The sequence below is a fragment of the Stenella coeruleoalba genome (assembly GCF_951394435.1).
Source record: "Stenella coeruleoalba genome assembly, chromosome: 20".
NCBI lineage: Eukaryota > Metazoa > Chordata > Mammalia > Artiodactyla > Delphinidae > Stenella > Stenella coeruleoalba.
This window is the reverse complement of record NC_137166.1, coordinates 15,348,715-15,376,212: the sequence shown is the minus strand read 5'-3', so window position 1 is coordinate 15,376,212 and position 27,498 is coordinate 15,348,715. Positions and strand designations below refer to the sequence as shown.

The window sequence follows — 27,498 nt, the reverse complement described above, 5'->3', positions numbered from 1 at the left end:
TATCTGTAATAAGAGAATAATAAAAATTATATAGTTTATATAAACACGTATATAATGGGCCATCAAATAATTGTTAATTCTCTAATTGTTCCACTCTAAAGAAGAACATCAAGACAAAATCAAAATGAGTGAATGTTGTTAATGCAAAGATGGTATAAATTTTATGTAAACAGGAAACATAATTTCAGTTGTTTATATAATAATAGTGATGGGTTACTTTAAGCAATAAACACTTTTAACTGAGGCTCCTTGTTTAACTGACAGCACACATTTGTGAAGAGACTTACAGGGTCTTTTTACTCTGGAGCAGAGAGGATTTTTAATGCAAAATTGTGTGGGTCAAGTTTTTATCCTTGTTCTTGTAATACCTATGATCAATCTAAGTGAGCTAATTTGCTTATACAAGTGAAATTATTCCAGCTTCATGTTGCCTGTACCCCACTCCATTTTATATGATACTTTCCCTTATTTCATAGATACCATTCCATTTTCTTATTTCATTAGACATTCACAGCACAAATGTGCTTCCATTTTATTTTTCCTAAAACAGAATTGCCTGTGATGCTCTCCATGTAACTTTCTACCCTATTTAAGCATCATAAATTTGAACCTGCCTAGGTGAAATCTTAGATTCCCTAATGAGTTCCATTTCCCCTGGTTGTACTGTCTAATTTGCTTCTGAAACAGACTTTAACTTCTACCTTTCTTCCTAACTTGATCTATCATATTTGACCAGTCATTGTCTCATATCTAATTATTTCCTTTGCATATTAAGGTGTATTGAAATGTTATGAAGGTCAATGAGAAAGAATAGATCATTTTAATCATAATAATTATATTATTATTGTTATTATTGAGTTCCTACTATACACTAAGTATTTTGCTTTAGGATATGTAAACTTTTTCCCTTCATCTTACTCTATGAGGTCAGAATTTCCAATTCACAGATGAGGAAAACTAAACATATGCAGGTTAAGTAGCTTACTTAAGGTTACATAGCTAGTAAGTAAATCAAACTAGGATTCCAACATAGGTGTTATTGACTCCAAAGCCTGTGCTTTGCCTTAATTGCCTTTTGAGAAGCTGAGCAAAAAAAAAAAGGTGCTGTTTTTGTACTATAAAAATGATAGGCGTTATTTCTTTTTCTGTTTTAAAAGTACCACTATTCATTGAAAAATAAATAGCATCAGTTCATGTTCTTATGGTGCCTTTCTTTTAAAAGCAGCAGTATATGTGAAAGTGCTTTGTACATTGTAAAGTCCTAGATAAATGTAAGGTATAATTGTAATAATAGTAATGAATTCAAAGTACTATTATAACCTTGTCAATAGTTATGGCATTTTTATCCCAAATATAGGTATATCATGCTCTGTGTAAAAAAAAAAGGTTTTCTGAAAAGTTATAAGTAATTTAAATTTTTAAAAAAGATAATACCATTTTAAATATATAAAAGAGCTTATGATTTCTGGATAGAGCCTATAGCAAAGTCAAGAATTAGTTTGTAATGTGACTAAATCCCTAATTATCTGTTTTGAATCTTAAATTTTTTAGTATTAAAGTCTTTAAAGGAGGGTACTCTTAAATAATGTTGACTGACACCTACAATCTCTTGAAATAATTGCCAAAAAGACATCATGAGAAGGCTACTAACTTTTTTTTAAAGATTTTTTGATACAGACCATTTTTAAAGTCTTTATTGAATTTGTTACAATATTGCTTCTGTTCTGTTCTTTTGGTTTTTTGGCCCTGAGGCATGTGGGATCTTAGCTCCCCAACCAGGGATTGAACCTTCACCCCCTGCATTGGAAGGCAAAGTCTTAACCACTGGACCGCCAGGGAAATCCTGGCTGCTAACTTATTTTTGAGGTCAGGAACCATTGTAAGAGCTATACATTACGGAATCCCTAGGTTTCTGTTAATCCAAAGCCTGAACTATTATCCCTACACATTAATGTCCACTAAAATATGGAAAACCAGACATATTTCATTAGAAAAAAATTTAGGTACCCACCTATAAATCAGCTCATATATTTTATGTATGCAGTGAACACATTACTGTGCAATACTCAGATTTGAAAAATATTATGAGAGGCCATATGATATTTCTGTATTACCTATCATTCATTTTCAGACAACATAACATCAGATTCTCTCTATTAAAATAGTATTATTCTATTTTTTTTCTAAAAACCCAATATAAACTTAAATCTTCTCTGGTAATTCTATAAAGATGTATAGGACATCTTTCACTTAATAAAACTAAATTCCTTATACCTCACTCACTATGTTTATTAACCTTCTGATTATTTCTCTTTCACACAAAGTTATGAAATACATATATTATGTATGAATGTATCTGCACACATAAAGAAGCATATACGAGCATTATAATAATGAGTTAAAAGTCATGTTCTTAATCCCTAAGTTGGCCAATTGATTGCAGTATCTTCCATGATCATAAACTGCATTCCTGACTCTAGATATAGCACTCGTTATTGACTATTATGTCAACAGGGGGTGGAATTTGAGTGAAAACATGGTAGAAAGCATCTGGATAAGCTTAAAAATAGGAATCAGAAGTAAGTGCTTAGGGTGGATATTCTACAATTTGCGAGGCCAAATGAAGAATATATATAGCAATCCTGATTTAGATGCTAAAAAATATAAACTCATGATATAATGATCATATGGAGTCAACTATTCAAATCCATTTTCAAAGTCTCATGCCACTAAAAGTAAAATTTCTGATAGATTCATGGTTGGCCTTGCTAGTAATTTGCATCCTCAGTAGTTGGAAGAAATGATAGGAAAACTAATTATATGAGCCTAAATTTGCTCAACAAGTGAGAACTTCTCAGAGAGGTAGAAAAAAAAATTAGCACCCTGGAAGAAAGTAGTCATTTAATATTAGAGCTTAAAAGAGCCAGGAATGGTGAATATTGAACATAATCAGACATATACCCTATAGCTACCTGTCCAATAAGTTAGTCCATTAAATTAAAATTAGTTAAAATTTAATAAAATTAAAGATCAGTTTCTCAGTTGTACTAGCTAGCAGCTACCCTTTTGGACATAATATTTCCATTGCCAAAGTTCTTTCAAACAGTGTTATCCTAGACATCAGAAAGGCAGATTTTTAAATATTTACATTAAGGATAAATATAATTTTATGAGCATCATCTCTAAAAAGTTAGCTCAAGAAAAATAAGGAGGCCCTCCAAAATAACATTAAAATTGCACCTAACACATAACACATTGTTTTGTAATTGGTTTATTGCTTGTATTGCAATAAGGCAGGAGTGTGTGTCTCTTTCACTGTATCTGCCACATAGTAAGTGTATTGGTAGGAACTTCAGCTAGTAGATAAAATAAAGAAATTCTCAGGCAAAAAAGGAGGGGGGATAAGTAAAGAGCAGTGTGATTTCACAGGGATCTGTTTGATTAAATTTAGATAATTGATTGTGTATAAAAGATATAAGGAGGAACATATAAAGGAGATAATTTGAGACTTGCTTCTAGGGGAAAGTAAAAGAGAGAGACTTGCTGCAGGATTTTAATCTTCTGTTAAGAAATTACTAAAAGAGAGAGTAAGAGGAATAGATGGAGAGAGAGAGAGAATTATTCTCTAAATTCTTTTACTCTACCTTCTCTGTCAATAAAAAGATTTTCAGACAAGGAAGAAGAAAATAAATCTGTTATTGAGGGGTGTATCCCAAGATCAGGTAAAAAGATTAAAAGAGAGCACTAATTGTTGGAATTCAAGTCTCATATCCCAGATATATTACTTTAAGAGGTGCTATGAGAATTTGCAGTTGAGCTTGAAGAACTACAGATGTTTTTGAGAAAATATACATATTGGGAGATGTGCTCGAAGCCTGAATAAGAGGGGAAATTTTCCCAATTTTCTAGAAATGTTTTGTTGATTTTAAAATCAGTTATTTAAAAATTATTTTTGTAAACACTTGGGAAAGGGAATTTTGATCACTAGGAATAAATACAGGTTTACAAAGAACAAATGTCTTCACTTCCTTTTTTGATGGAATTATTTCAGAGAGCTTCTGTAGTCACAGTTTAGCTCAGACTTTCAATTTTCCTTGCTTAGATAAGAGGCTAAGAAGCAGAGCAGAAAGCTGATGAAAGCCAAATGGAGCTTTCAGCATTCTTACAGTGATGGGAAGACAAAAATTGGAGTTCAGGAGGAAATGGGACCTGGGAGATAAAGTGAGCTAGATGTAATCAGAGCCTTACAAAGACTATGTCTAGCTTTAAATTAACTTACTCTTTTATTAGATTGGGGTGATTTGTACTTTTTCTGTCCTACTGCTTCCCAGATGATAGGGTACATTTTATTCAGAGAAAGCTATGACCATTTGAAGCCTCTAAAATTTTCACACACAATATCTGGCACCCATTCTATACTTTCCAGGAATATCAAGAAACAGGACCGAAGGGAGAAAAAAAAGTGTACAGTAGAAACAGACACAGAGTAAACCAGATATTGGAGGTATCAGAAATAACTCCTAAACTCCAAACTGATAATATTTTGAAGAACAAAAAAACTGCAACTCACAAAAAAAATCAAATGAATATTCTAGAACTGAAAATGCAATAACTGAAATTAAGGCATCTATAAATACATTTAACAGCACAGGTTGGAAACAGATGAAGAGAGGATTATTATATGATAGATCAGTAAAAAATATTCAAGCCAAAGCAGGAAGAGCTAAAAGGGTGGAAAATGAACAGCATAAAATACATATGAGATACGGTGAAAATATCTAACATATGTGTAATTGGAACCCTACAAGGAAAAGAGAGATTGTAATAAAAATAATATTCCAACTGATAATAATTTCCAAAAGGGTGGAAAGATATCAAGCCACAGATACCTCAAGCAGGATAAATACAAAGAAAAGCACACCTAGGCACATCAATAGGACTGCTGAAAATGAAAACTGAGGAGAAGAATCTTAAAAGAAGGTAAAGAAAGACGTTATTTTATAGAAGCAATAGTAAGACTAACAGCTGATTTCTCGACAGAAATTATGGAGACCAAAAGCCAATGGAATGACAGCTTTAATATGCTGAAAGAAAATAATTGCCAATCTGGAATTCAATACTCAGTGAAAATATAATTCAAAACAAGATGAAACAACTTTATAGACAAACAAAAACGGAGAGAACTTAGCATCAGCACACCTCACCTAAAAAAAAAACAAACAACAACAACAAAAAAAAAGGAAGGGAATTCTTTAGAAAGAAGAAAAGCAACCCCAGAAAAAAACATGGAAATAGAGGAAAAAACAAAGATCAATGCACAAGGTACATATGTTAGTAAGTCAGAATGAATCTTAACTATACATTAAAAAGAAAAAAAGAAAACATCTTGTGAGGTTTAAAATATATAAACAATAAAATGCATGTTAACAATAACATGAAGGGTGGTAGAGGGTCAACAAAATGAATCTAATCTAAGGTTCTAGTATCATCTGGGAAGTGGTAAAAGTACTAATTTGTAATTAATAGATTATAGTAAGTCAGAGGTGCATGTTGTCATATTTAGGGTAACACTTAATAGTAAAATAATGTATTATTAACAAGCTAATAGAGAAGAAAGTGGAATAACAAAAATACTTGATTAATCTCAAAGAATGCAAAAAAAAAGGAATGAAACAATATAAATCAGGTAAAATAGGAAACAATAAAGTAATATGTATATAATTTTAAATGTATAAGTAACTGCTTTAAATATCAGTTGACTCAGTTCTCCAGTTAAAAGTCAAAATTGTAAGAGTGGATAAAAGATAAAGTCTAACTAAAAACAGGTAAAGTTGAAATAACAAGATAAAAAATAACCCACCTATACCAAAATATGACTAGAACAACTGTAATAACATTAAACAAAATAGATTTTAAGGCAAGAGATAAAGATGTATATGGAATAATTTTTAAAGAGTCAATCCAACACAATATAATTTCTTAATTTGTGTCCACTTAATAACATAGCCACAAAATATATAAAGCAAAAATTGACAAAACTAAAAAATATGTACACAAATTCACATCATGGTGTAAGACTTTAACACACTTTTAACACACCTCGCTTGTGGTAACAAATAAAACAAGTATACAAGCAGACAAAAAAATTAGTAAGAATATAGATGAACTCAACAACATAATTATCCAACATAACTTAGTTATACATAGAACACTGCACCTAACAATCTCAGGATTCATTCTTTTCAAGTGGACATTTACCAAAATTGACCATAATATCCCTTTGGACTGTGTATTTTTATTTTATTTATACTTCTGCAGCTCAGAGAAGTGCTGTGTTGTTGCTTCAGGGCAACACATAAGAGCCTAGTTCTCGTGCCTCAGTGCACTCACCACAGTCTCCCTTGGAACCTGAGGAACCAGCATGCAGCGAAGGCAGACAAAGCCATGAGAAGGTGCTTTCCCCGTGGGGAAGAAAAAGACATTTCAGACACCTTGAGAAGGAAAAAGACAACTGTCTTTTCTGTGCCTGGCCACCCTGGGGATTTAGTGCTACAGCAATCATGTACATCAAATAGGAACTATCTGGTAGGTTGTCTGAGAAGGGATCTCAACAATTTTCTAAACATATGATGAGAATCAGGGACCCAAATAAATGGTATTAAGTCAAAAAAAAATTGACCATAATACAACTCTCAAAAATAGTCAGATTTAAATCATTCAGAGTAGACTGACCACAGAGATCTGGAAAGCACTGACAAGAAACTAAAAATCAATAACACTAAGATAACTAAAAGTTTCGTGAATCCCCAAAGGTGTGGAACTTAAGCCATATACTTCTAAAAAACTATGTTGCAAAGAGGAAATTAGAAAATATTTTGAATCAAATAATAATGAATATATGACATATGAAAAGCTAGGGGTTATATCTAAAGCTATGCTTAGAGGAAAATGTATAGCCTTTAAAGGAATGTTTAAAAAGAAAAAGAGGTTAAAAGTCAGTGATACAAATACCTTATCAAGAAATTAGAAATAGAATAGAAAAGGAAACCCAAAGAAAATAGAAGGAAGAAAATAATAAGGACAGAAATGAACTAGATAGAAATTAGCTGTATAATAGAGGAAATCAACAGCAGCAGAATATTCATTTTTCTCAAGTGCACACAGCATTTCAAAGAAATAGACCGTATGTTGGGCCATAAAACAAATCTTGAATTGAAATTACACAGAATATATTCTCTGAATACAGTGGTATTAAATTAGGAATTCATAGTAATAAGATACCCAGAAAAATAACTGAATGTTTGGAAATTAAACAACACACTTCTAAACAATACATGTCCAAGAAGACATCACAAATCACAAATAAATGATAATGAATACCCATCCTATGAAAGTATATGGGATACAACTAAAGCAGTCCTTAGAGGGAGATGTATAGATCTACACATCTATTTTAGAAAAGAAAAGTGTAAAATTAATTATCTAAGATTCGACCTTGTGAACCTAGAAAAAGAGAAGCAAATCAAACCCAAAGTAAGTAAAAGAAAGGAAATTATAAAATTAAGAGTAGAAATCAAAAGAAGATCAACATATAGAATTTGATTCTTCAAAAGTTTAATAAAATTGATTTTTAAAAGAACGATCAAGAAAAAAGAAAACACAAATCACTAATATCACAAATGAAAGAGGGGACATTACTAAAGTTTTGAGAGACAAAAAGTAGAATAATAAGATATTGAACAACTTGTTCTAATCAATCCGATAACTAAGATGAAATGGACAAATTCCTTGAAAAACACAGCCTACTAAAATGGACACAAGAAATTAAAAATTTGAATACTCCTAGATCATTTTCTTAAATACTGAATTTATAATTGAAAAACTGCCCACAGTTTTTAGACCTATAGCTTCACTGGTGTATTCTATCCAATGTTTAAGGACAAAACAATGACAATCTTACACAAACTTCTTCAGAGTATAGAGGCAGGGGACACTCTCCAACTCAGTCCTTAAAGCCACGAAGACCCTGATAACAATACCTAAGTCATTTCAAGAAAAGAGAATTATAGAACACTCTCTCTCGTGAACATGAGTTCAAAAACCCTTAACAAGATATTAACGGGTAAAATGTTGCAATGTGTAAAAAGATAAATACATCATGAGCAAGTGGGGTTTTCACGGATTGCAAGGTTGGTTTAACACAATGAAGATCGGTCATTGTAATTCACCATGACAACAACTTTGAACTATTACTTATTTCAATAGAGGCAGAAAAGGCATTTGACAAAATTTAACAACCATTTAAAAAAAAATTCTTAGCAACTGAGAATAGAAGGATCCCTCTTCCACTTGATAAAGGGCATCTTTCTTAATGATGAAAGACTGAATTCCTTCTCTCCTAAATTCAGGAACAAGGCAATGATGTCTCCTAAGATTGGAAGCAAGGCAAGAATGTTCACTTTCACCACTCACCACTTCTATTCAACATTGTTCTAGATGTCCTTACCAAGTTAAAGACAAAAATTAGTGGACATGGTTACTGGAAATGAAGACTTAAGCTATCTATTTACAGATTAGTTCATTGCATTTGCAGAAAATTATAAGGATTCCTTGTAAAAGCTACCATTTGTGTAAAACAATGGGAGGGAAAACATATCTGAGTATAATATATCAATATCTGGAAGGATAAACGAGAAACCAGTAACTGATTACCAATTTGGGGGTGAGGTTAGAAAATCATGGCCAGAAGAGGAGCAGGAAGGAGACGTTTTGCTTTCTACATTAAATTATCAATTCTGAAAAATAGTTAACGTATTACCTATTCAGAAATACCTTTTTTAAAAAAAGACTGAGGGACTTCCCTGGTGGCGCAGTGGTTAAGAATCCACCTGCCAATGCAGGGGACACAGGTTCAAGCCCTGGTCCGGGAATATCCCACATGCCGTGGAGCAACTAATCCCGTGTGCCACAACTACACTCTAGAGCCCACAAGCCACACTAGCCTGCATGCCACAATGACCGAAGCTGGCGTGCCTAGAGCCTGTGCTCCGCAACAAGAGAAGCCACTGCAATGAGAAGCCCACTCATCGCAACGAAGAGTAGCCCCCGCTCGCCGCGACTAGAGAAAGCCCGCACGCAGCAATGAACACCCAATGCGGCCAAAAATAAAATTAATTAATTAAAAAATATATATGCTGGGCTTCCCTCGTGGCTCAGTGGTTGAGAGTCCACCTGCCGATGCAGGGGACAGGGGTTTGTGCCCCGGTCCAGGAAGATCCCACATGCCACGGAGCGGCTTGGGCCCGTGAGCCATGGCCGCTGGGCCTGCGCGTCTGCAGCCTGTGCTCTGCAACGGGAGAGGCCACAACAGTGAGAGGCCCGCATACCGCAAAAAATATATAATAAATAAAAAAATATATGCTAAAAAATAATTTTAAATAAAAAAGACTGAAAGTTGGCATTGCCCTATCAATTTGGTAACTAATGAGCACCTCTCAGTTCTACAGCTCTCCTCTTAGTTCCCATAGCCCTCCACCGCAAACAGGATAGGACTCTCTTATTAGATATTATGCAACATGATCATCATTTCAGAATTACACGTACATTTTTAAAGGAACACTTTCATGGGTATATCATGAACTGCATTAATATGAGCTGTAGTTTGACTTTTGATTATTTATAATTTGTAATCTATCTACCATAGATACCTATTTAATGCTTTCTCACTAAATCTTTTACCTGCATTGCTATTTAGTAGTAGCAGTAAAGACTGAATTTCATTTCCTTTACCTTATTTCTCTCTAATACTAACCAATACACTGAAATAATAATAATATAGCAACAATAAAATGTAACATTATTAGTGCTTATTATATGGAAATACTGTGCTAAATTCTTTACATGCATTGTTTCAAAATTTAATACCCATAATTCTGTCAACAGAGATAGAAAAGATAAGAAGTTACAGGCCTGATTCAGATTAAATAGCCATTCTCCACATTAATTCATTGTACTCTGTAGTTTGGTACACTGTACCAGTTAAGAAGCATGTAACAATTGAGGGTGTGTTATAAAGGACACTCATAAATGGAAGTTTGGGCGAAGAGCAACAGAATTTAGAACATGCTTACATGCTCATATATAAACAGAGGACAGTTTCAAGTCAACATTATGCCATCAAATAGAAATCTGTGCTGGTATACAAACCAGAGCGAAACTGTCTCTGTCTCTAGGTAATTTAAACAGAGGTATAAAATTGTTTTAACCTGAATTATTAAAGTAATTTGAACTATGTCCACCTGACTAAGGGAAGTAATGAAATCTCTTTTTTTCTGACTGCTGCTTCTTGCTTTGTTTTTCTTTATGAATTCTTTGAGGCCATTAGTAATATTCCAAATATTATATCAGTTCTGAATCCACCCAATAGGTTTATTCACTATTTGTTCATCTCTATTCATCATAAACATGCATTAATCCACACTGGTAATTTTCACATCCTGAAAATGTTAGAAAACCACAGTAATCTTTACTCTGAGAATTAACCAGCACCAACATTATCAGGCCTGCTTAAGCACCCAGATGATTCCACCTGCTCTTTAGCAACATATACTATGATAGCACCAAGAATTCCCTCTGTCACAAATACCTGGACCAGGAGGCACTCTACTGCATCCCCAAATTAGGAGTAGCTGTGCTTTTGGCTTCCGAGCTGTAGACAGCTGCGGGGGGCAGGCACCAAGTTGCCGCTGCTTTCCTCAGCCTCAGACCTAGAAGGGCCTGTCTCGGTGCTCATCTTGGCAAACCCTGATAGCTCCCTGTAATGGGAGCCCCATCTGAGACCAATGAAGAAGCAAAGATGGTTTCTGAAAACCTCCTGTACTACGAAATATTATGCTGTGGCTCTGAATGTACTCCTCTTCGTATATTCTCTCTTCTCCCCTCCCTTCCATATCCATGCCCTTATTTAATTCCGGTTTCCATTAAAATACTATTTGGGTAGCAAATTTCACAGATTGGATCCATCTCGATTCTGCCATGCAAAGAAAACACATCTGTCTTACTCTTCATTTAAAATAAGGAAAAAATTGAAATAGCAAAATGCTGTAGTCGCTCTGAGCTATCTCCTAATGAACCAGTTTGTCCCATGAGCTGTAGTGAGGAGCTTCTTCTCCACGGTTCGAACTCTTTATGCATATTAATATTATGCATGTTTTCCATGTAACTCCTTCTGACTTGCTCTCACCCCATCCTTTGAATTGATTTAAATAAAAATAATTTATGTGGACATTCCTTCAGTCAGGATTTTCTTTCCCCTTCTTAAAGACATCCATAATATTTCATTGATGCTTTGCATCCAAACCGAGTAGTTATGCTTTTGCATATCATTAGAGCTTTATAAAGAACAACAGCGACATCTGCATGTGCTGCAGCGCCAAGGAGATAGGAAAAATACCGAAAACAAACTCCGTATTGGCTTGGAGGCTGTCTGGCTCTCTGCCTCCCCAGCAGCCCCTGCCACCACCATGGATAGGAGTAATTGTACAGTGTAATCACATCATGCCTCATCTGAATATTCATAGCAGAGACAAAGCTTTAGAGGATAAGGGAGGAGCGGGGATAATTTGAATATAAAACAGCATCTCATTTCCAAATCAACTTGTGCCAGTTAGACTGTGCACCAGAATTCAATATTAAGCAACATCGTTTTACAGTTTGGAAATTGTAAGGGAAAAAGATGGAGGAGAGAAGACACTCAATAAAGAAGAGGTGACATTATATTCTCATCTTGACTGAGGAAAAACAAAACAAAGCAACAATAACAACAGCGACAGAATAAAAATACTTAAAGTGTTATTTGAAGAGTCACCAACAGTGGCTAACCAGCTGCTACTTTTCCAGGAATGAAATAGCCTATTGAGGGAGCTTTAAAAGCTCCCAATTAATATGTTGTGCATGTATTGGATCTACAAAGAACTCACTGTATTCCTTCTCTCCCCACAAATCCCCCCAATACACACATATTCCCTAACCACCACCTTTCTTTCCTGTCGGGTGCAGGGGAAAAAATCAAAGCTACAGAATAATTGACTAATCACTTTAAAAGTGACAACATCCCTCTTCAAAAAGAAAGGACAAAAAACAAACACGCACAAAAGGTGACTGTTCATTAATGAAGGGATAAATTACCGATGGCTTCTTCATTCTGTTTAGTTCATTACCCCCCAAAAGAAACAAATATAATCCACATGTTAATATTGGAGTCTTCGTTTTCTTTGCTTTAATATGATGCTCTTTTTAATTTTTTTTAAGTGTTGGTATTTGTAGAAGCCTCTGCCACTGCATTCCCCAAAGAGCTACTAGTTTCAACCCACTGGAGTTTATATTCCTTTAATTGTCTAGTGCAGGAACATTTCTGCTGTTTTTAAAAATATACCACTCTGCAGGCATTAGAAGAATCCAAGGTTGTATCCAACTTCAAAGGTTTCCAAGTCATAATGATTTTAGCAAAAGTAGAAGACAGATCATGGAAAAAGTACCCCGTTTGAAGATAAGCATCATAGGGACCTTTTTTTCTTCCCTCTCTCCCCAACTTTGTACTTCTCCTGGCTCTGAATGCCACTCGCTAACACAGTTTAATGATATGCAAATGAAATATGCATAAAACCATTCTACTGTATGATGATTAAACACTGGAGACATTAGCAGCGGAGGCTTCACTCTTTGTAATAATCCTTCCCGACCATCCACTTTGATTGCGGAGTTATGGAAACCCATAGCAGTTGGCAGAGAGTGAAAGAGAGAGAAGGAAGGAAAGACGCAGGGACACATCACCCATCTCGGTGCTTCTCCCACTCCAGGAGAGGTTCCCCCCCTTTGTACTGCGTTCCTATTGCTGTCTTTTGTAATCCATCCATGCAGTCGCACCACAGCGATTAACGGAAAAAAACCTCTTTTCTCTTAATGTTTCAAAGCTCATTAGCCAAACGATTATTCCTCATTAACAGCGAAAGCTCTTTCATTAAAAGGAAGAATATGCCCAAAAAATGCCAGCACGGTTAATCCTGAGTCCCATTCTGGGCTGTAAATCCCATACTACTTGTATATTCCATGCGAAAGGGACACGCGCCAATCCACATTTTTTTAAAAAAAGAAAGAAAAAACAGTTTGTGTGTTTTGTAAAATCCACAAGAGCAGCAATTAATATTCCCATTGAATGACTTTATTTATTTATTTTTTGTCTCTCCCTTTTGTTTCCAGCACCTGCCCCTGGCTCAGCGCCCGGTGCCAACAGAACACCTTTCAGGATCCACAGCAACGCAGACAACGTAAGTACCAGTCGTTTCCAGAAACCCTTATTCAGAATTTTTTTAAAAACAACCACCTAAAACATAGAGAGAGACAAGCCTCTTTCCCCTTCTTCTCCCCTGCGTTATGCCACCAGGGTTTCCTAAGTAGCACCTTCCAAATCCCTCTGCCTTCAAGTTTGTGCATGTCTGTGTGGCATCCCTCCTCCTCCTTCACTCCCATAGTGGATCTTGTAAAAGGGCTTCAGATCGGCCCCATTCATCTCCCTGGTGATAGCAGTGAATGTAGATAAATCTCTGACTGCCTGCCTGCTGCTGGAGTATGATTTTTATTTTGCTTTCTGTGTATACCTGGATCAAAAAGTGGGATGTATGCACACACATACATGCACATACACACATTTCCTTCTCTCTTTCTCTGCCTTCCTCTCCTTTTTCTCACACATGCATACATCCCACATATGTGTGTATATGCATAAACATATACACCAATATACATACGCATACCTACAACACAAAAATATATACACATCTAAATGTTTAAATTGCCTGAAAATATGTGTATTTATATACACATACAACCTTACACACGTGTCTATATGCAATCGATAAGTGCCTATCCTTTAATTTATACCCATCTATATCTCCATTTGAATATTCCCTCTCTCCTCCCAGCAGAAGCTGCGTGCAATTGCAATCCAGGATTGTAGAAGCGGTATTCTTTCCTTATGATTTCTGTTTGTAGATCTCTCTGCTCCTTTTTCTGCCTTCTTCCAAGCTGTAGAATTGGCATCTTTCCCTGAGGTTTTCCGAATGGCAAGTGGCACCGGCTGTGGCATGCATTCATGCCGCTTCCTATGGCATTTCTCTTCCGATGTCTGCTTTTTCTCTTTGTTTGTTGTTGACTAGGCTGAATGGTGTTTTTTTAAAGTTAATTATAAACGAAGTTGAATAGCATACAAGCCAACAGCTTGCCCCCACCCAAAAAAAAAAAAAAAAAGCCCAACAGAAGTGCCTTCTGCTGCAACAGATGCCCAGATGATCACCCCTGGCATGGGCAAATGGGCACACAATTTTTGTGGTTGTTAATTTTTTTGTTTGTTGCTGTATTTGTTGTATGTTTTCCTTGTTTCTTTCTGATTTTTCAAGGAGTCCAGGATCCCGGCCTCTGCTTGGAACGGAACAGTGTCATGGCGGAGACGACGGCCTTTGTCTTGCTGGGTGTGAAAGCATTCGCTGTGCTGGCTCCAGTGCGGCAGAATCAAGTTTAAAGGAAAAAAGTGATTAAAGTCAGCTTTGTGCCTCTTTGGTGTGGAAGACCCCCAAACCCCAAGTAGCCGAGTCCCTGGATCCGAGGAAGGGCTCATAGTTGGAGCCAGCCTAGGCTGTAATCCTGGCACTTGCGCCTTCGGTTGCTGCTTGCTGTTCGCTCCTGGGGGTCTGGATAATCTCCCTTGGCTTTACCGCACTGTCTGGCCCGCGTACAGGGCCCCCGTAACATATACCCGCTGCTCCTATCACACGAAACTGTGGCGTTGCCCCTGAATGGATGGCACTGTGCCAACTCTTCTGCCATCCGCCCTTGCAGCTTTTTTCTTTCCTCCCTCCCTCCCCTTCTCCTCCTCCTCCTCCCGTCGACTTGACGTTAATTAACACACGGGTTAATTGGTTTTAAAAGCCGAAGAATTACAGTTAACTTTTCCCACAGGGTACAGACGCCAGCCGCTTGGCACACTCTGCTTTTCGCACTGGTGCAGGGGGGCCGGGAAAGCCCGCAGCAAAACTAGCAACTGCTGAGGAACGTTGCCTGCTTATTGGAGTAGAGCCGATAGAAGTCGACGTGGTGCTGCCTCATCCTTACAGTATATAGCCATTCTATATTTTGTTAAGTAATCAAAGCACAACTGTATCTTCTTCTCCATTCATCTTTCAAAACAGGAAAACCCTTCAGAAGTTCTTATGGGGGGAATAAACCCTCCCCCAGACCATTTATTTCATCCATAATATGCTTGTTTCCAATAATAAGCAAATACCTGGTGCTTTTTTTTTTTCCAAGTCATAAGGAGGAAGGCTACCTCTTTCCTAAATATCACAGGCAAAGGAGAAGATTTTTTTTTTTTTAAGGAGAAAGTTCCATAAAGTTCCTTTCTCTCTATCAGTGTTTTGTTTTGTTGCTGTTCCTCATGACCCAGATTCGTTATTTATGGTGAAGAATTTCACTAAGAAAGTAGGTACATTGTAATTAAAAACGAAATTCATATGAAAACTGTTTGCTTTTTGTTTATAAGTGTGGATTTTTGTTTTCTGTCCCCTTCACCCCAGTCCCCTGTAGAAAATGAAAGCAATTGATACTGTAGTTGGGAAGGAGACATGCAAGGCTGGAAACTTGATGCTTTCACCTTTTCATGCTTTCATTTTATTTCATTTTGTTTTTTAAAAGCATGTGGCAAGTGAAGCGACAAAAGGAATCCATTATGCAAATCATGTCACTTTGCATAATGTCTCATGACTGGAAGATGCAGATGAGCTGTATAATTTATGAGTGCCAGTGTCTGTCTAAAAGTGTTGCACACAATTTACCAAGTGAGCCTGAGAGACATGGGGAAGGCAGCTCTTCCAACTCCATTGCCAGGAAAGCTCTATATATTTTCCTACAAGTGTTCCCTAGTAATATTAAATGCTATTTAAAAGAAATTAAGGTGCGAAATGTTTATGAAAGATGAAGACTTTCCTTTCACTCCCTTCACCCAAATTCTTTGCCTAAAAGTTTACAAGAAAGTATTAGACTCTAAAACATTAATTTTTAGATTCAATTTGGAAAAGAAAAGTTATTTGAGCCAAACATGCCATTTGTATATGGATTTTCCTTTCTACGGCAAGGAATGTCTTAGAGAAACAGACACTTTATCCATTTGTCTGGATCTGTGTAGGCAGAGAAATGGGATATCTCATTTTGGTTGGTTTTGTGTGTGCCCTGCTGTGTACAACATTTTATAAGTTATAGTCTCTTGGATGTATTAGATATGTAATATGGAAGACTGATACATTCATTATTCTTCTGATGACGTAATTCTGCTTTCATAGAAATCTTCAAAATAGAAATTCTATTCAATAAAAACTACATTTTAGTTAAGTCAGCTTAGTTGGTCACTCCATGTCTCATTTTGGTAACTTTTTTGAAAAGATGATTCTGTACCTTTTGAGAAGTTATAACATCTTTGATAACCTGACTAATCTGGCCTTATATTTTTCGTTTCAGTCATAGCAAGGTGTGTGAAAGAGAGGTACCGTTTGCCATGAGAATGTATACCAGGAGGATCTAAACTTTGGGGAGCATGTCAGGAAAGGCTTCCTGAGGAAAGTGAATTCAAGATCACTTCTGAAAGTTGAAGAGAAGTTAGACGAAAAGAGAGAGAAAGTATTCTCCATGCAAAGAATATGTTCAGTAAATCCTGAGACAAGAAAAGATCATGGTTGCTTGGAAGAACTAAAATAAAACCAGTGTGGCTAGAGTATAGATTATGGGTCATTGGATCATACTGGAAACAGATCAGGAGGTAAGCATGTGAGTAAGAGGTAACTTATTCATTACTTGCGTCTATTTTCTGGTGCTTGGTCTCTTATGTCATTATTAATTGTATGTACATACACATCATTAAGTTCATACTGAGAACTACTTACCGTTATAATACTTTTTATAAAATAATTTTTAGATTTTTCAAAATCAACTTGTGCATTGAACCATGAGATTTCTGAATCCAACCTTATGTGACATATTTCTTCTTTTTGTGACGTTTTATTTTCAAAAAGTTAATAACCATTTAAGAAAATAAAATAAGAACACTCCACCTAATAAGAGCAAAATACAATTTTTTTTCAAGTATACTTGGAACATTGGCAAACATAGACCACTTTCTGGTTCATTTAATACAAATTAAAATTATTAAAGTCAAGCAAAATATATTTTCTGACCACAAACAAACTAAACTAAAAATCAATAACAGAAAGACGTCTGGACAAACCCAAATTTTGGGAAATTAAACACATGAGTCACAGAGGCAGTCACAGGGAAATTAGGAAAATTTTGAATTGAATGACAATGAAAGCACATTACAGAATTTGTAAGCTGCAGCTAAAGAAGTACTTACAGAGAAATAAGCTTTAATGCCTTATTTTAGAAACCAAAAAAGTTTTGAACTGATAATCTAAGTGTCTTAAGGAAACAAATTAGGCCCAAAGCAAGAAGAAGGAAGGAAATAATAAAGATAAGAACATAAACCAATGAAATTGAGAAAAGTAGGGAAAATCAACATACCCAAAAGCTGGTTCTTCATGAAGAATACAAAAATTGATTAACATATAGCCAGACTGAATAAGAAAAAAAGTGTGAAGACACAGATTATCAAGACCTTCAATAGAAGAGGGGACATCACTACAGATCTGACAGATAGTAAATGGATAATAAGGGATAAATAAATTAAAACTTTGTAAATAAATTTGATAACCTAATTGAAATGGAAAAATTCCTTGAAAGACAGACTACCAGAATTCAAGAAGAAATAACCTGAATAGTTTTAGATCTATTAAAGATATTGAATTTGTAGCTAAAAATACTTTCCTATAAAGAAAACACAGCCCAGATGGTTTCACTGGCAAGTTCTTCCAACATTTAAAGAAGAAATAATGTCAGTCCTAAACAACCTCTTTTAGGAAATAGAAAAGGAAGGAACCCTTTCCAACTGATTTTATGAAGTCAGCATTACTCTGATGCCCAAACCAGACAAATACAATATAAGAGCCGAGAACTACAGACCAATAACTCTCATAAGCAGAAGCACAAAAATCTTTAACAAAATGTTAGCAAATTGAGTTGAATAATATGCAAAAAGAATGCATGACCAAGTCAGGTTTATTCCAAAAATGAAAGGTTGGGTCAACATTCTAAAATCAGTTTGACTTACCATATCACCAGATTTGTTAAATCATGAATTTAATGGATGTAGAAAAAAGTGAGCCACAGTAATCAAAACAGTGTGATAGTGAGGTAAGGATGGACATAAAGATTAGTGGAGGAGAAGAGAAGGCCCAGAAATAGACACAACTTTTTGATAAAGGGTCAAAGATAATCCAGTGGAGAGACAATAGTCTTTTCAATACATGATGCTGTAACCAAATAAATAAATACCTTTACCCATGCTTTACTATAATATAAATGTTAATTTTAAATGGGTATTGAAACAAAATAAAAAATACTGTAAAAGTTCTTGAAGAAAGTATAAAATAAATATTTGTAACCTTGGGCTAGGCAAAAGATTTTATAGAGAGGGAAGATTTTACAGCAGGGAAAGAAACCTGGACCATAAATGAAAAAGATAAACTGGACTTTAGAAAAGTTGAAAACTTTTGCTATTGGAATGACAATGTCAAATAAGTGGGAAAAAAAAGCTATGGACAAATATTTGCAACCCATAATGAGATAAATTAATCTAAATCAAACAAAAAATGACACAGAAGATAGAATTAGTAGATGAAGACATTAAAACAGCCACCACGGGCTTCCCTTGTGGTGCAGTGGTTAGGAGTCCGCCTGCCAGTGTAGGGGACACAGGTTCGAGCCCTGGTCCGGGAGGATCCCACATGCCATGGAGTAGCTAGGCCCAAGTGCCACGGCTGCTGAGCCTGTGCTGTGGAGACCACGAGCCACAACTACTGAGCCCACGTGCTACAACTACTGCAGCCCATGCACCTAGAACCCATGCTCTGCAACAGGAGAGGCCACTACAATGGGAGGCCTGTGTACCGCAGCGAGGAATAGTCCCCGCTCAACACAACTAGAGAAAGCCCACGCACAGCAACAAAGACCCAATGCAGCCAAAAATTAAAAAAACAAAGAAGCAAAAAAACAAACAAAAAAAACAAAACAGCCACCACAACTGAATTCCATATATTCAAAAACTTAGAAGAAATCAGGAACATATTAAATGTGGATATGAAAGACAAAATAAAAAATACTCTAATTGAACTTGTAGAGAGTAAAACTACCATGTCTGAGATGAAGAATACCATGTCAGGAAGGGATTGACAGATTAAATATTTCAGAAGAAAGGATTAGTCAACTTTAAGACATATAAATAGAAACTATCCAAAATGACACACAGAAAGAAAAGTAACACAAAAATAATGGACAGAGCAACAGCGAATTGTGGGACAACTTCATGTGGCCTGATATATGTGTAACTGAAGCCCTTGAAGGACAGATAGAAGGGGGACAAAAACTATATTCAAAGAAGTAGCTGAAAATTTTCTAAATCTGGTGAAAATTATAAGCCAATGGCTCCAACTATCTCAATGAACTCCAAGCACAAGAAACATGAAGAAAACTACACTAAGGCAGATCATAATGAAATTGCTTAAAATCAGTAAAAAGTAGAACATTTTAAGAGTAGCTAGAGAAAAGAAGATACATTATGTACAGAGGGACAAAGACTAAAATGACAGCAGATTTCTTGTTGAAATTAATGCAAGCCAGAAGACAGTGGAGTAATATCTTTAAAGTGTTGAAAGAAAAAAAAAGTTACACTGAAATTCTATAAACAACATAAAATATCTTCCAAAAGCAAAAGTGAAATACAAATTTTTCATATGTACAAAAGCTGAAATAATGCATCATTAGCAGACATGCACTACAGGAAAAAAAAAATAAAGGAAATTCTTCAGACAAATGGAAAATTATACCACATGAAGAAGATCCTTCGAAACGGTAATCATGTTGGTAAATTTTTTTTAACTTAAATGTATTTAAAGGTAATTGATATTTAAGGCAAAAGTAGTAACAAGATACTGTTTTTATAACACGTAACAGTAAAATCCATGACACAGGGCTTCCCTGGTGGCGCAGTGGTTGAGAGTCCGCCTGCTGATGCAGGGGACACGGGTTCGTGCCCCAGTCCGGGAAGATCCCACATGCCGCGGAGCGGCTAGGCCCGTGAGCCATGGCCACTAAGCCTGTGCGTCTGGAGCCTGTGCTCTGCAACAGGCCACAACAGTGAGAGAGGCCTGCATACCACAAAAAGAAAAGAAAGAAAAATCCATGACACAGTAGCACAAAAGCTACTGAAGAAAATGGAGAAATGAAAGAATTATGATAAAACGTTCTTATATGTGAAGTGGCATAACATTACATGAAGGTAGGCTATGATAAGTTAAAGTTGTATACTATAAACCCTAAAAAATAAAATGACATGCTAAAGATATATTTAATATGATAACAAAAGAGAGAAAATTGAATTATTGTTGCCAGATAATCTCTGCTATTTCTGGAACATATTATTCACATTTATAGAAGAGATTTCATTTCTGCAACACATCACCTTCAAAGTCCCCACCTACAGAGGACAGTCACTACTAAGTTACTCAATGATGCTGGTTAAGTGAGTCATCTTCCAAATCCTTCCAGGGTACATAGTAAGCAGGGGTTTGGTCTTATATAACATGTCCACTCCAAGATACCCACTTCTCTGAGGTTTTTATTACTTCCTGAATAATTTATATAATCACTTGTCATATCTCTACTTTGTTTAATGTGGGCTACCACTCTTCAGGTTTCCAAGAACTACCCCATCAGTGTATTAAAAACTGAGTGTAAGGACCCTTATCAAAGCATTAAGTCTGAGTCATAGAAAAGTTACCCCATTAAAAACAGCTTTGTATTCCACTTCCCTGGTCCAGTGGCCTCAGAATCTACTCCCCGGGATAGTCTATAAGTTTCTACAGTACTTATTAGCCAGGTGCTGCAGTCTCTGTTGGCATTCAGTCTCTCTTCTCCCTTAACAGGCTCAAGATTCCTACAGTGGGGCCATGCTGAGAATTAACACTACTATCACTCTGGTGCCCAGGAGGTGAAGTGAAGTCAACTTCTGAGAAAGGAAACCATTATAAGCCACTTGCCTCACTTGAACCCTCTGCATGGTCATCAAGGAAGGTGGAGTCCCATCCCCTAACAGGTAGAAGTGGGTCCCTTCCACAGGCCCAAAGGATTGAGGGTAATCTGAGTGTTCCAAATTCTTAACTGCACCAATCGTAATATCCCCAGCCCAAGGCTCAGGGTTCCACTTCTCTTTCAGGGTCCTGACTTTGGCTTAGATTTGTCTGGGATGAGAAATCAACCTTCTCTTTGGCTCTGCCACTCATAATTAAGTCACATTCCTAGTCATAAATCATGCTTGCCGTCTGATTTTTATTTCACCTTTCAATTTGTGCTCAGTTGACCTAAGTCTGTCATTCTCTTTTTCAATAAATCAGTGGTGCTCAGCAATAATCACTCAGTTCCACAGTCCTAATACTTAACTTTCTCCATCATTGATCTGAAATGCCAAAGAAATTACACAGGCTGGTACATTTCCTTCCACCTGTATCACATCCCCATTTACCACAAGTGGAAGTCTTAATATTTGCAGTACTGCAACCTGTCAGACTCTAGGACCTTTCCTAGACCATGCTTCTAATCATCAGTCCTGGTAGCAACTGTCCTAGGTAGGGTTCCCTAAAGTCAGAGCCTTTATTGGGCAGAGCCCCAAAAGCATCTACAACAATAACCAAGTATCCAGTAAAGATATGAAAGTGGGTTTATGCTCATTAGTTATGAAAATGGAAATTAAAACCCAATGAGATAACACATGTTCCATATGTATTTGGAAAAAAAATTATATTCTGCCATTTTTAGATGCATCGTTCTAATAGGTCCAGTTGGTAGCTGTTCTCATCTATATCTTTTCTGATTTTCAGTCATCTTGTTCCATCAATTACTAAGGAAGGAGTGTTAAAATCTTCAGTTTTGAGTAGATACTTTTATATCTTTATTTCTGTCATTTTTGTTTCATGTACTTTGAAGTTTTATTTTTTTGATGCATACACTTTTAGGACTGCAGTGCATTCCTAGTGAATTGAATGTTTTATCATTATGAAAATATTTTTCTTTGTCTCTGGCAATACTCCTTGTTTTGAAGTTTACTTTGTGATGTTAATTGACTAATCGTGTTTCCATAATATATCTTGTTTCACTAAAGTATAGTTTTTAGTAATGCATAGTTAGATGGTATTTTTATTAGGAAAAGCAGGTAACTGGAGAACCTAAAAATCAAGGCATTGGTTTTCTTCAGGTGGGGGTGAGCATGTGAGCAGGGAAGACATGATTGGAACATAGCACTTGGGATATTTTTCTGTCACTAGCAAGATTTTATTTTTTCACCTGGATAGTGGTAACACAGGAGTCTGCTTTATAATAACTCACTAAGCATATAATTATATTTGGTGCACTTTTACATGTTTTATAGTTCACAATGAAAAAACTTCAGAAACAAAAAAGAATTTTCATTATGTCATGCATGCAAGGAATATTTACAAAAACCCACGTGCTTTGTCACAAAGAAAATCTCAATAGATGTCAAAAATGTGATATCATTCAGATTGTGTTTTCTCAGCAATACATAATCATATTCAAAATCAACCATAAAAAGTAATTTTAAAAACCCCATGTGGCTAGGATATATAATACAAGTAATGAGTTATAACTCATAGCATAAATAAATATCCATGATACTACACTGATATTTAAAAATTTAAATAAATTGGGATAAAAGGATAGCTCTTTGTTTTAGTAAAATCTCAATATGTAATGTAGAAAGAATAATGGAAATAGAAAGTCCCCATAGCAAATACTACAGAAATAATTACTGCAGGCAGTAATCATCCATGGATGCTAAAATTGCTGGATCGAAGTATGACAAGAAAGAGACTGTTTATCCTTTACTTGCTTATTTTATCCCATCTCAAAGTATATTCCCTTCAAGATATGAATTAATTGCAAAGCTAAAAATCATAACTTTACTATGGGGAATCCTGGCAGACACCATCTTAATAAGTTTTCAGAGTTATTAAAAGTATTGGGGAACTTCCCTGGTGGTCCAGTGGTAAAGAATCCGCCTTCCAATGCAGGGAACGCAGGTTCAATCCCTGGTCAGGGAACTAAGATCCCACATGCCGCGGAGCAACTAAGCCCATGCACCACAACGACTGAGTTTGCGTGCCTCAACTAGAGAGCCTGTGTGCCACAACTACAGACCCCAGGCACCCTGGAGACTGCATGCCACAACTAGAGAAGAGAAAACCCACATGCCACAACTAGAGAGAAGCCTGCGTGCCTCAACGAAATATCCCACATGCCTCAACGAATATCCCGCATGCCGCAACTGAGACCCGATGCAGCCAAAAATAAATAAATAAATAATCTTTTCTAAAAAAGTATTGGGACATTTTGACTTTGGGTACCTGCTCTTATGATGCACTCTCACTGTGTGCTCTTGAGTTTAGCATCACCTTGGCAAAAATGTATAATCTCAGTCTAATCATGAGAAAACTTCAGACAATGTCAAATTGAGAGATGTTCTATAAGACAACTAATCAGTATTCTAAAGTATCAAGATCATGGGAAAACAAGGAAAGATTGAGAAACTGTCACAGATTGGTGAAGACTAAGGAGACATGATAACTTAAGGCAACCTCTTCTTCCTATACAGACACTTCAATAAGGGTTTTGTCCCTACACTTAAACCATAACTACCTTTCATATCTAGTAGGAGATTCTCTATAAAATATACTAAGGGCTTCTCACATACACGAGTGCCCTTCAACACTGTGAAAATATTCCTTTCTTTATCTATTGCTGCCTGTTCATGGATCATAAGCCCTTATGGCATGCCTTTTCCACTAATCAGAGGTAGTAGTCAGCCAGTTCATTGGTGGGGAGATCCTGCTGGATAAACATATGACACAGAGGTACAAGAAATTCATGCTGACCACTCATCACAGACAACTTTGTTCTTCATTTATAAACCATAATACACAAAGATCACCATAATATGAGGAAAATCAGCAAAATGAATATGAAAGAATAAAACAAGAAAAAAGAATTATTGACCCCAGAGGAAATAAATGATGCAATAAACACAAACTTTTAAAACTGTAGTTTGAAGCAACCTAAATGTCCATCAGCAGAGGAACAGATAAAGATGTGGTACATATATACGATGCAATATTACTCAGCCATAAAAATGAATGAAATTGGGTCATTTGTAGAGATGTGGATGGACCTAGAGACTGTCATACAGAGTGAAGTAAGTCAGAAAGAGAAAAACAAATATCATGTATTAACACATATGTGTAGAGTCTGAAAAAATTGGTATAGACAATCTTATTTACAAAGCAGAAATAGAGACACAGATGTAGAGAACAAACAAATGTATGGATACCAAGGGGGAAGGGGGGGTGGATGGGATGAATTGAGAGATTGAGATTGACATATATACACTACTGATACTGTGTATAAAATAGATAACTAATGAGAACCTACTGTATAGCCCAGGGAACTCTACTCAGTGCTCTGTGGTGACCTAAATGGGAAGGAAATACAAAAAAGAGGGGATATATGTATACATATAGCTGATTCACTTTGCTGTACAGTAGAAACTAACACAATATTGTGTTAGCAACTATACTCCAAGAAAAATTAAAAAAAAAAACTGTAGTTTTTTTTTTTTTTTTTTTTGCGGTACACGGTCCTCTCACTGTTGTGGCCTCTCCCGTTGTGGAGCACAGGCTCCGGACGCGCCGGCTCAGCGGCCATGGCTCACAGGCCTAGCCGCTCCGCAGCATGTGGGACCTTCCCGGACCGGGGCACGAACCCGTGTCCCCTGCATCAGCAGGCGGACTCTCAACCACTGCGCCACCAGGGAAGCCCCGTAGTTTGACTTTTTAAATTCACTGAGAGAAGCTTTCATGCAAAGGAGAAATCAGAGCAGGAAAGTATTCTTTTTTTTTTTTTTAACATCTTTATTGGAGTATAATTGCTTTACAATGGTGTGTTAGTTTCTGCTGTATACAGGAAAGAATTCTTAAAGGTTAAAAAGCATGACACTCAAAACAGAAAATTCGATAGAATTGATTAAATGACATGACACTGACTGAATTAGTAATGTGAAAGGAAACCCCCCATAACGTAGAGCAAAAGACATATAAACAGAGAAGCGTTGAGATGTAGTATCAATGTTTATCTCATTGTTAGTTTCCTTTATTTTAGAGTATTCCTTTTAGTCATTTCAATTTGGAAAAGGCATCTCATACTGTTTTTCCACTGTGAACCCAGAAGTCACAAACTTATAAACATAAAAAATATTCAAAATGTTTAAACTGACGTATAAAGTAGCTTTTCTATAGCCACTAAGTCTATGTATTTACATTGTTCGCATTGCCTTTTTCCAAAACTGAATGTTTATTATTTACTTAGAAATTAACAAATTATTGTTGTAAGACAATGAGGCTTATATATATATGTGAAAAAATAAAGTATACCCCATCCCTGCTATCCTCATTGCCACTCTCTGAGAGGTAACTATTGTTGACAGCTTTCTGAATATTCAAGTTTTCTATGTATGTACAACTACATAAGCAAAATGTTGAACAAAAATGGGATCCTACTTATTTTTCAGCATCTTGCATTTTTCATGCAATAACAAATCATTGGATTATTTTCTTGTTTATGTTTACATATCTGTTTCATTTTTAACAACTACATAGAATTCCACACTAGGAATACATAAAAGGTTTTTTATTATTTCTTTATTTTTATTAATTAATTTTTTTTTTTGGCTACATTGGGTCTTCATTGTTGTGCATGGGCTTCTTCTCTAGTTGTGGCGAGAGGAGGCTACTCTTTGTCTTGGTGCACGGGCTTCTCATTGCGGTAGCCTCTCTTGTTGTGGAGCATGGGCTCTAGGTGCGCAGGCTTCAGTAGTTGTGGCACGTGGGCTCAGCAGTTGTGGCTCGTGGGCTCTAGAGTGCAGGCTCAGTAGTTGTGGCACACAGGCTTTGTTGCTCCATGGTGTGTGGGATCTTCCCGGACCAGGGCTCAAACCCGTGTCCCCTGCATTGGCAGACATATTCTTAACCACTGCACCACGAGGGAAGTCCTATTTCTCTTTTTTATTTGAAGTATAGTTGATTTACAATATTATATTAATTTCAGGTGTAGAGCATAGAGATTCAGTATTTTTATAGTTTATACTCCATTAAAGGTTATTACAAGATAATGGCTATAATTCCTTATGTTATAGAATGTATTCTTGTTGCTTATGTATTTTATTTTATTTTTATTTATTTATATATTTTTTGGCTGCATTGGTTCTCCATTGATGTGCATGAGCTTTCTCTAGTTGCGGCGAATGGGGGCTACTCTTCGTTGTGGTGCACGGGCGTCTCATAGTGTGGCTTCTCTTGTTGCAGAGCATGGGCTCTAGGCATGCGGGCTTCCGTAGTTGTGCTTCATGGGCTCAATAGCACAGGCTTAGTAGTTGTGTCACACTGGCTTAGTTGTTCTGTGGCATGTGGGATCTTCCCAAACCAGGGCTCGAACCTGTGTCCCCTGCATTGGCAGGCGGATTCTTAACCACTGCGCAACCAGGGAAGTCCCTAAGGATTTTGTATATAGTAGTTTGTTTCTCTTAATCCCGTACGCTTAGTGTGCCCCTCCCTGCTTCCCTCTCCCCACTGGTAACCACTAATTTGTTTTCTATATTGGTGAGTCTGTTCCTGTTTTGCTGTATACCATCATTTGTATTATTTTTTAGTTCCACATATAAGTGATATCATACAGTATTTTTCTTTCTCTGATTTATTTCACTAATCAGAATATTCTCTAGGTCTATTCACATTACTACAAATGGCAGAATTTCATTCTTTTTATGGCCGAGTAATATTCCATTGTGTATATATACCACGTCTTCTTTATCCATTCTTCTATTGATGGATGCTTGAGTTGCTTCCATATCTTTACTACTGTAAATACTGCTTCTGTGAACATTGGGTGCATACATCTTTTTGAGTCAGTGTTTTCATATTTTCTGGATATATACCCAGGAGTAGAATTGCTGGGTCATATGGTAGTTCCACTTTTAGTTTTTTGTGGAACCTCAATACTGTTTTCCATAGTGGCTGCACTGATTCACACTCCCACCTAAATGCGCAAGGGTTCCCTTTTCTCCACATCCTCACTAATGTTTATTTGTAGACTTTTTGATGATAGCCATTCTGATATATGCAAGATGATACTTCATTGTGGTTTTGATTTGCATTTCTCTAATAA

At 36.3% G+C, this 27,498-nt stretch overlaps 1 protein-coding gene and 1 long non-coding RNA gene across 2 annotated transcripts in view; both read left to right on the top strand.

Annotated features, from left to right (window-relative positions):
* Positions 1-14,934, top strand: part of LOC307179118 (uncharacterized protein) — a gene marked incomplete at its 5' end in the record, with an annotated part of 195,900 nt that extends 180,966 nt beyond the window's left edge. The window contains 2 exons of the mRNA XM_079907892.1: positions 13,258-13,325; positions 14,454-14,934. Of these exons, the coding sequence (XP_079764018.1) occupies positions 13,258-13,325; positions 14,454-14,575 (190 nt within the window). The 3' untranslated portion in view covers positions 14,576-14,934. The remainder of the gene's footprint in view (positions 1-13,257; positions 13,326-14,453) is intronic.
* On the top strand, positions 14,935-21,776 carry LOC307178668. The gene is made up of 3 exons (XR_013825255.1): positions 14,935-15,166; positions 16,564-16,861; positions 21,138-21,776. It is a non-coding gene; the product is annotated as an uncharacterized lncRNA (long non-coding RNA).
* The last annotated feature ends 5,722 nt before the right edge of the window (positions 21,777-27,498 follow it).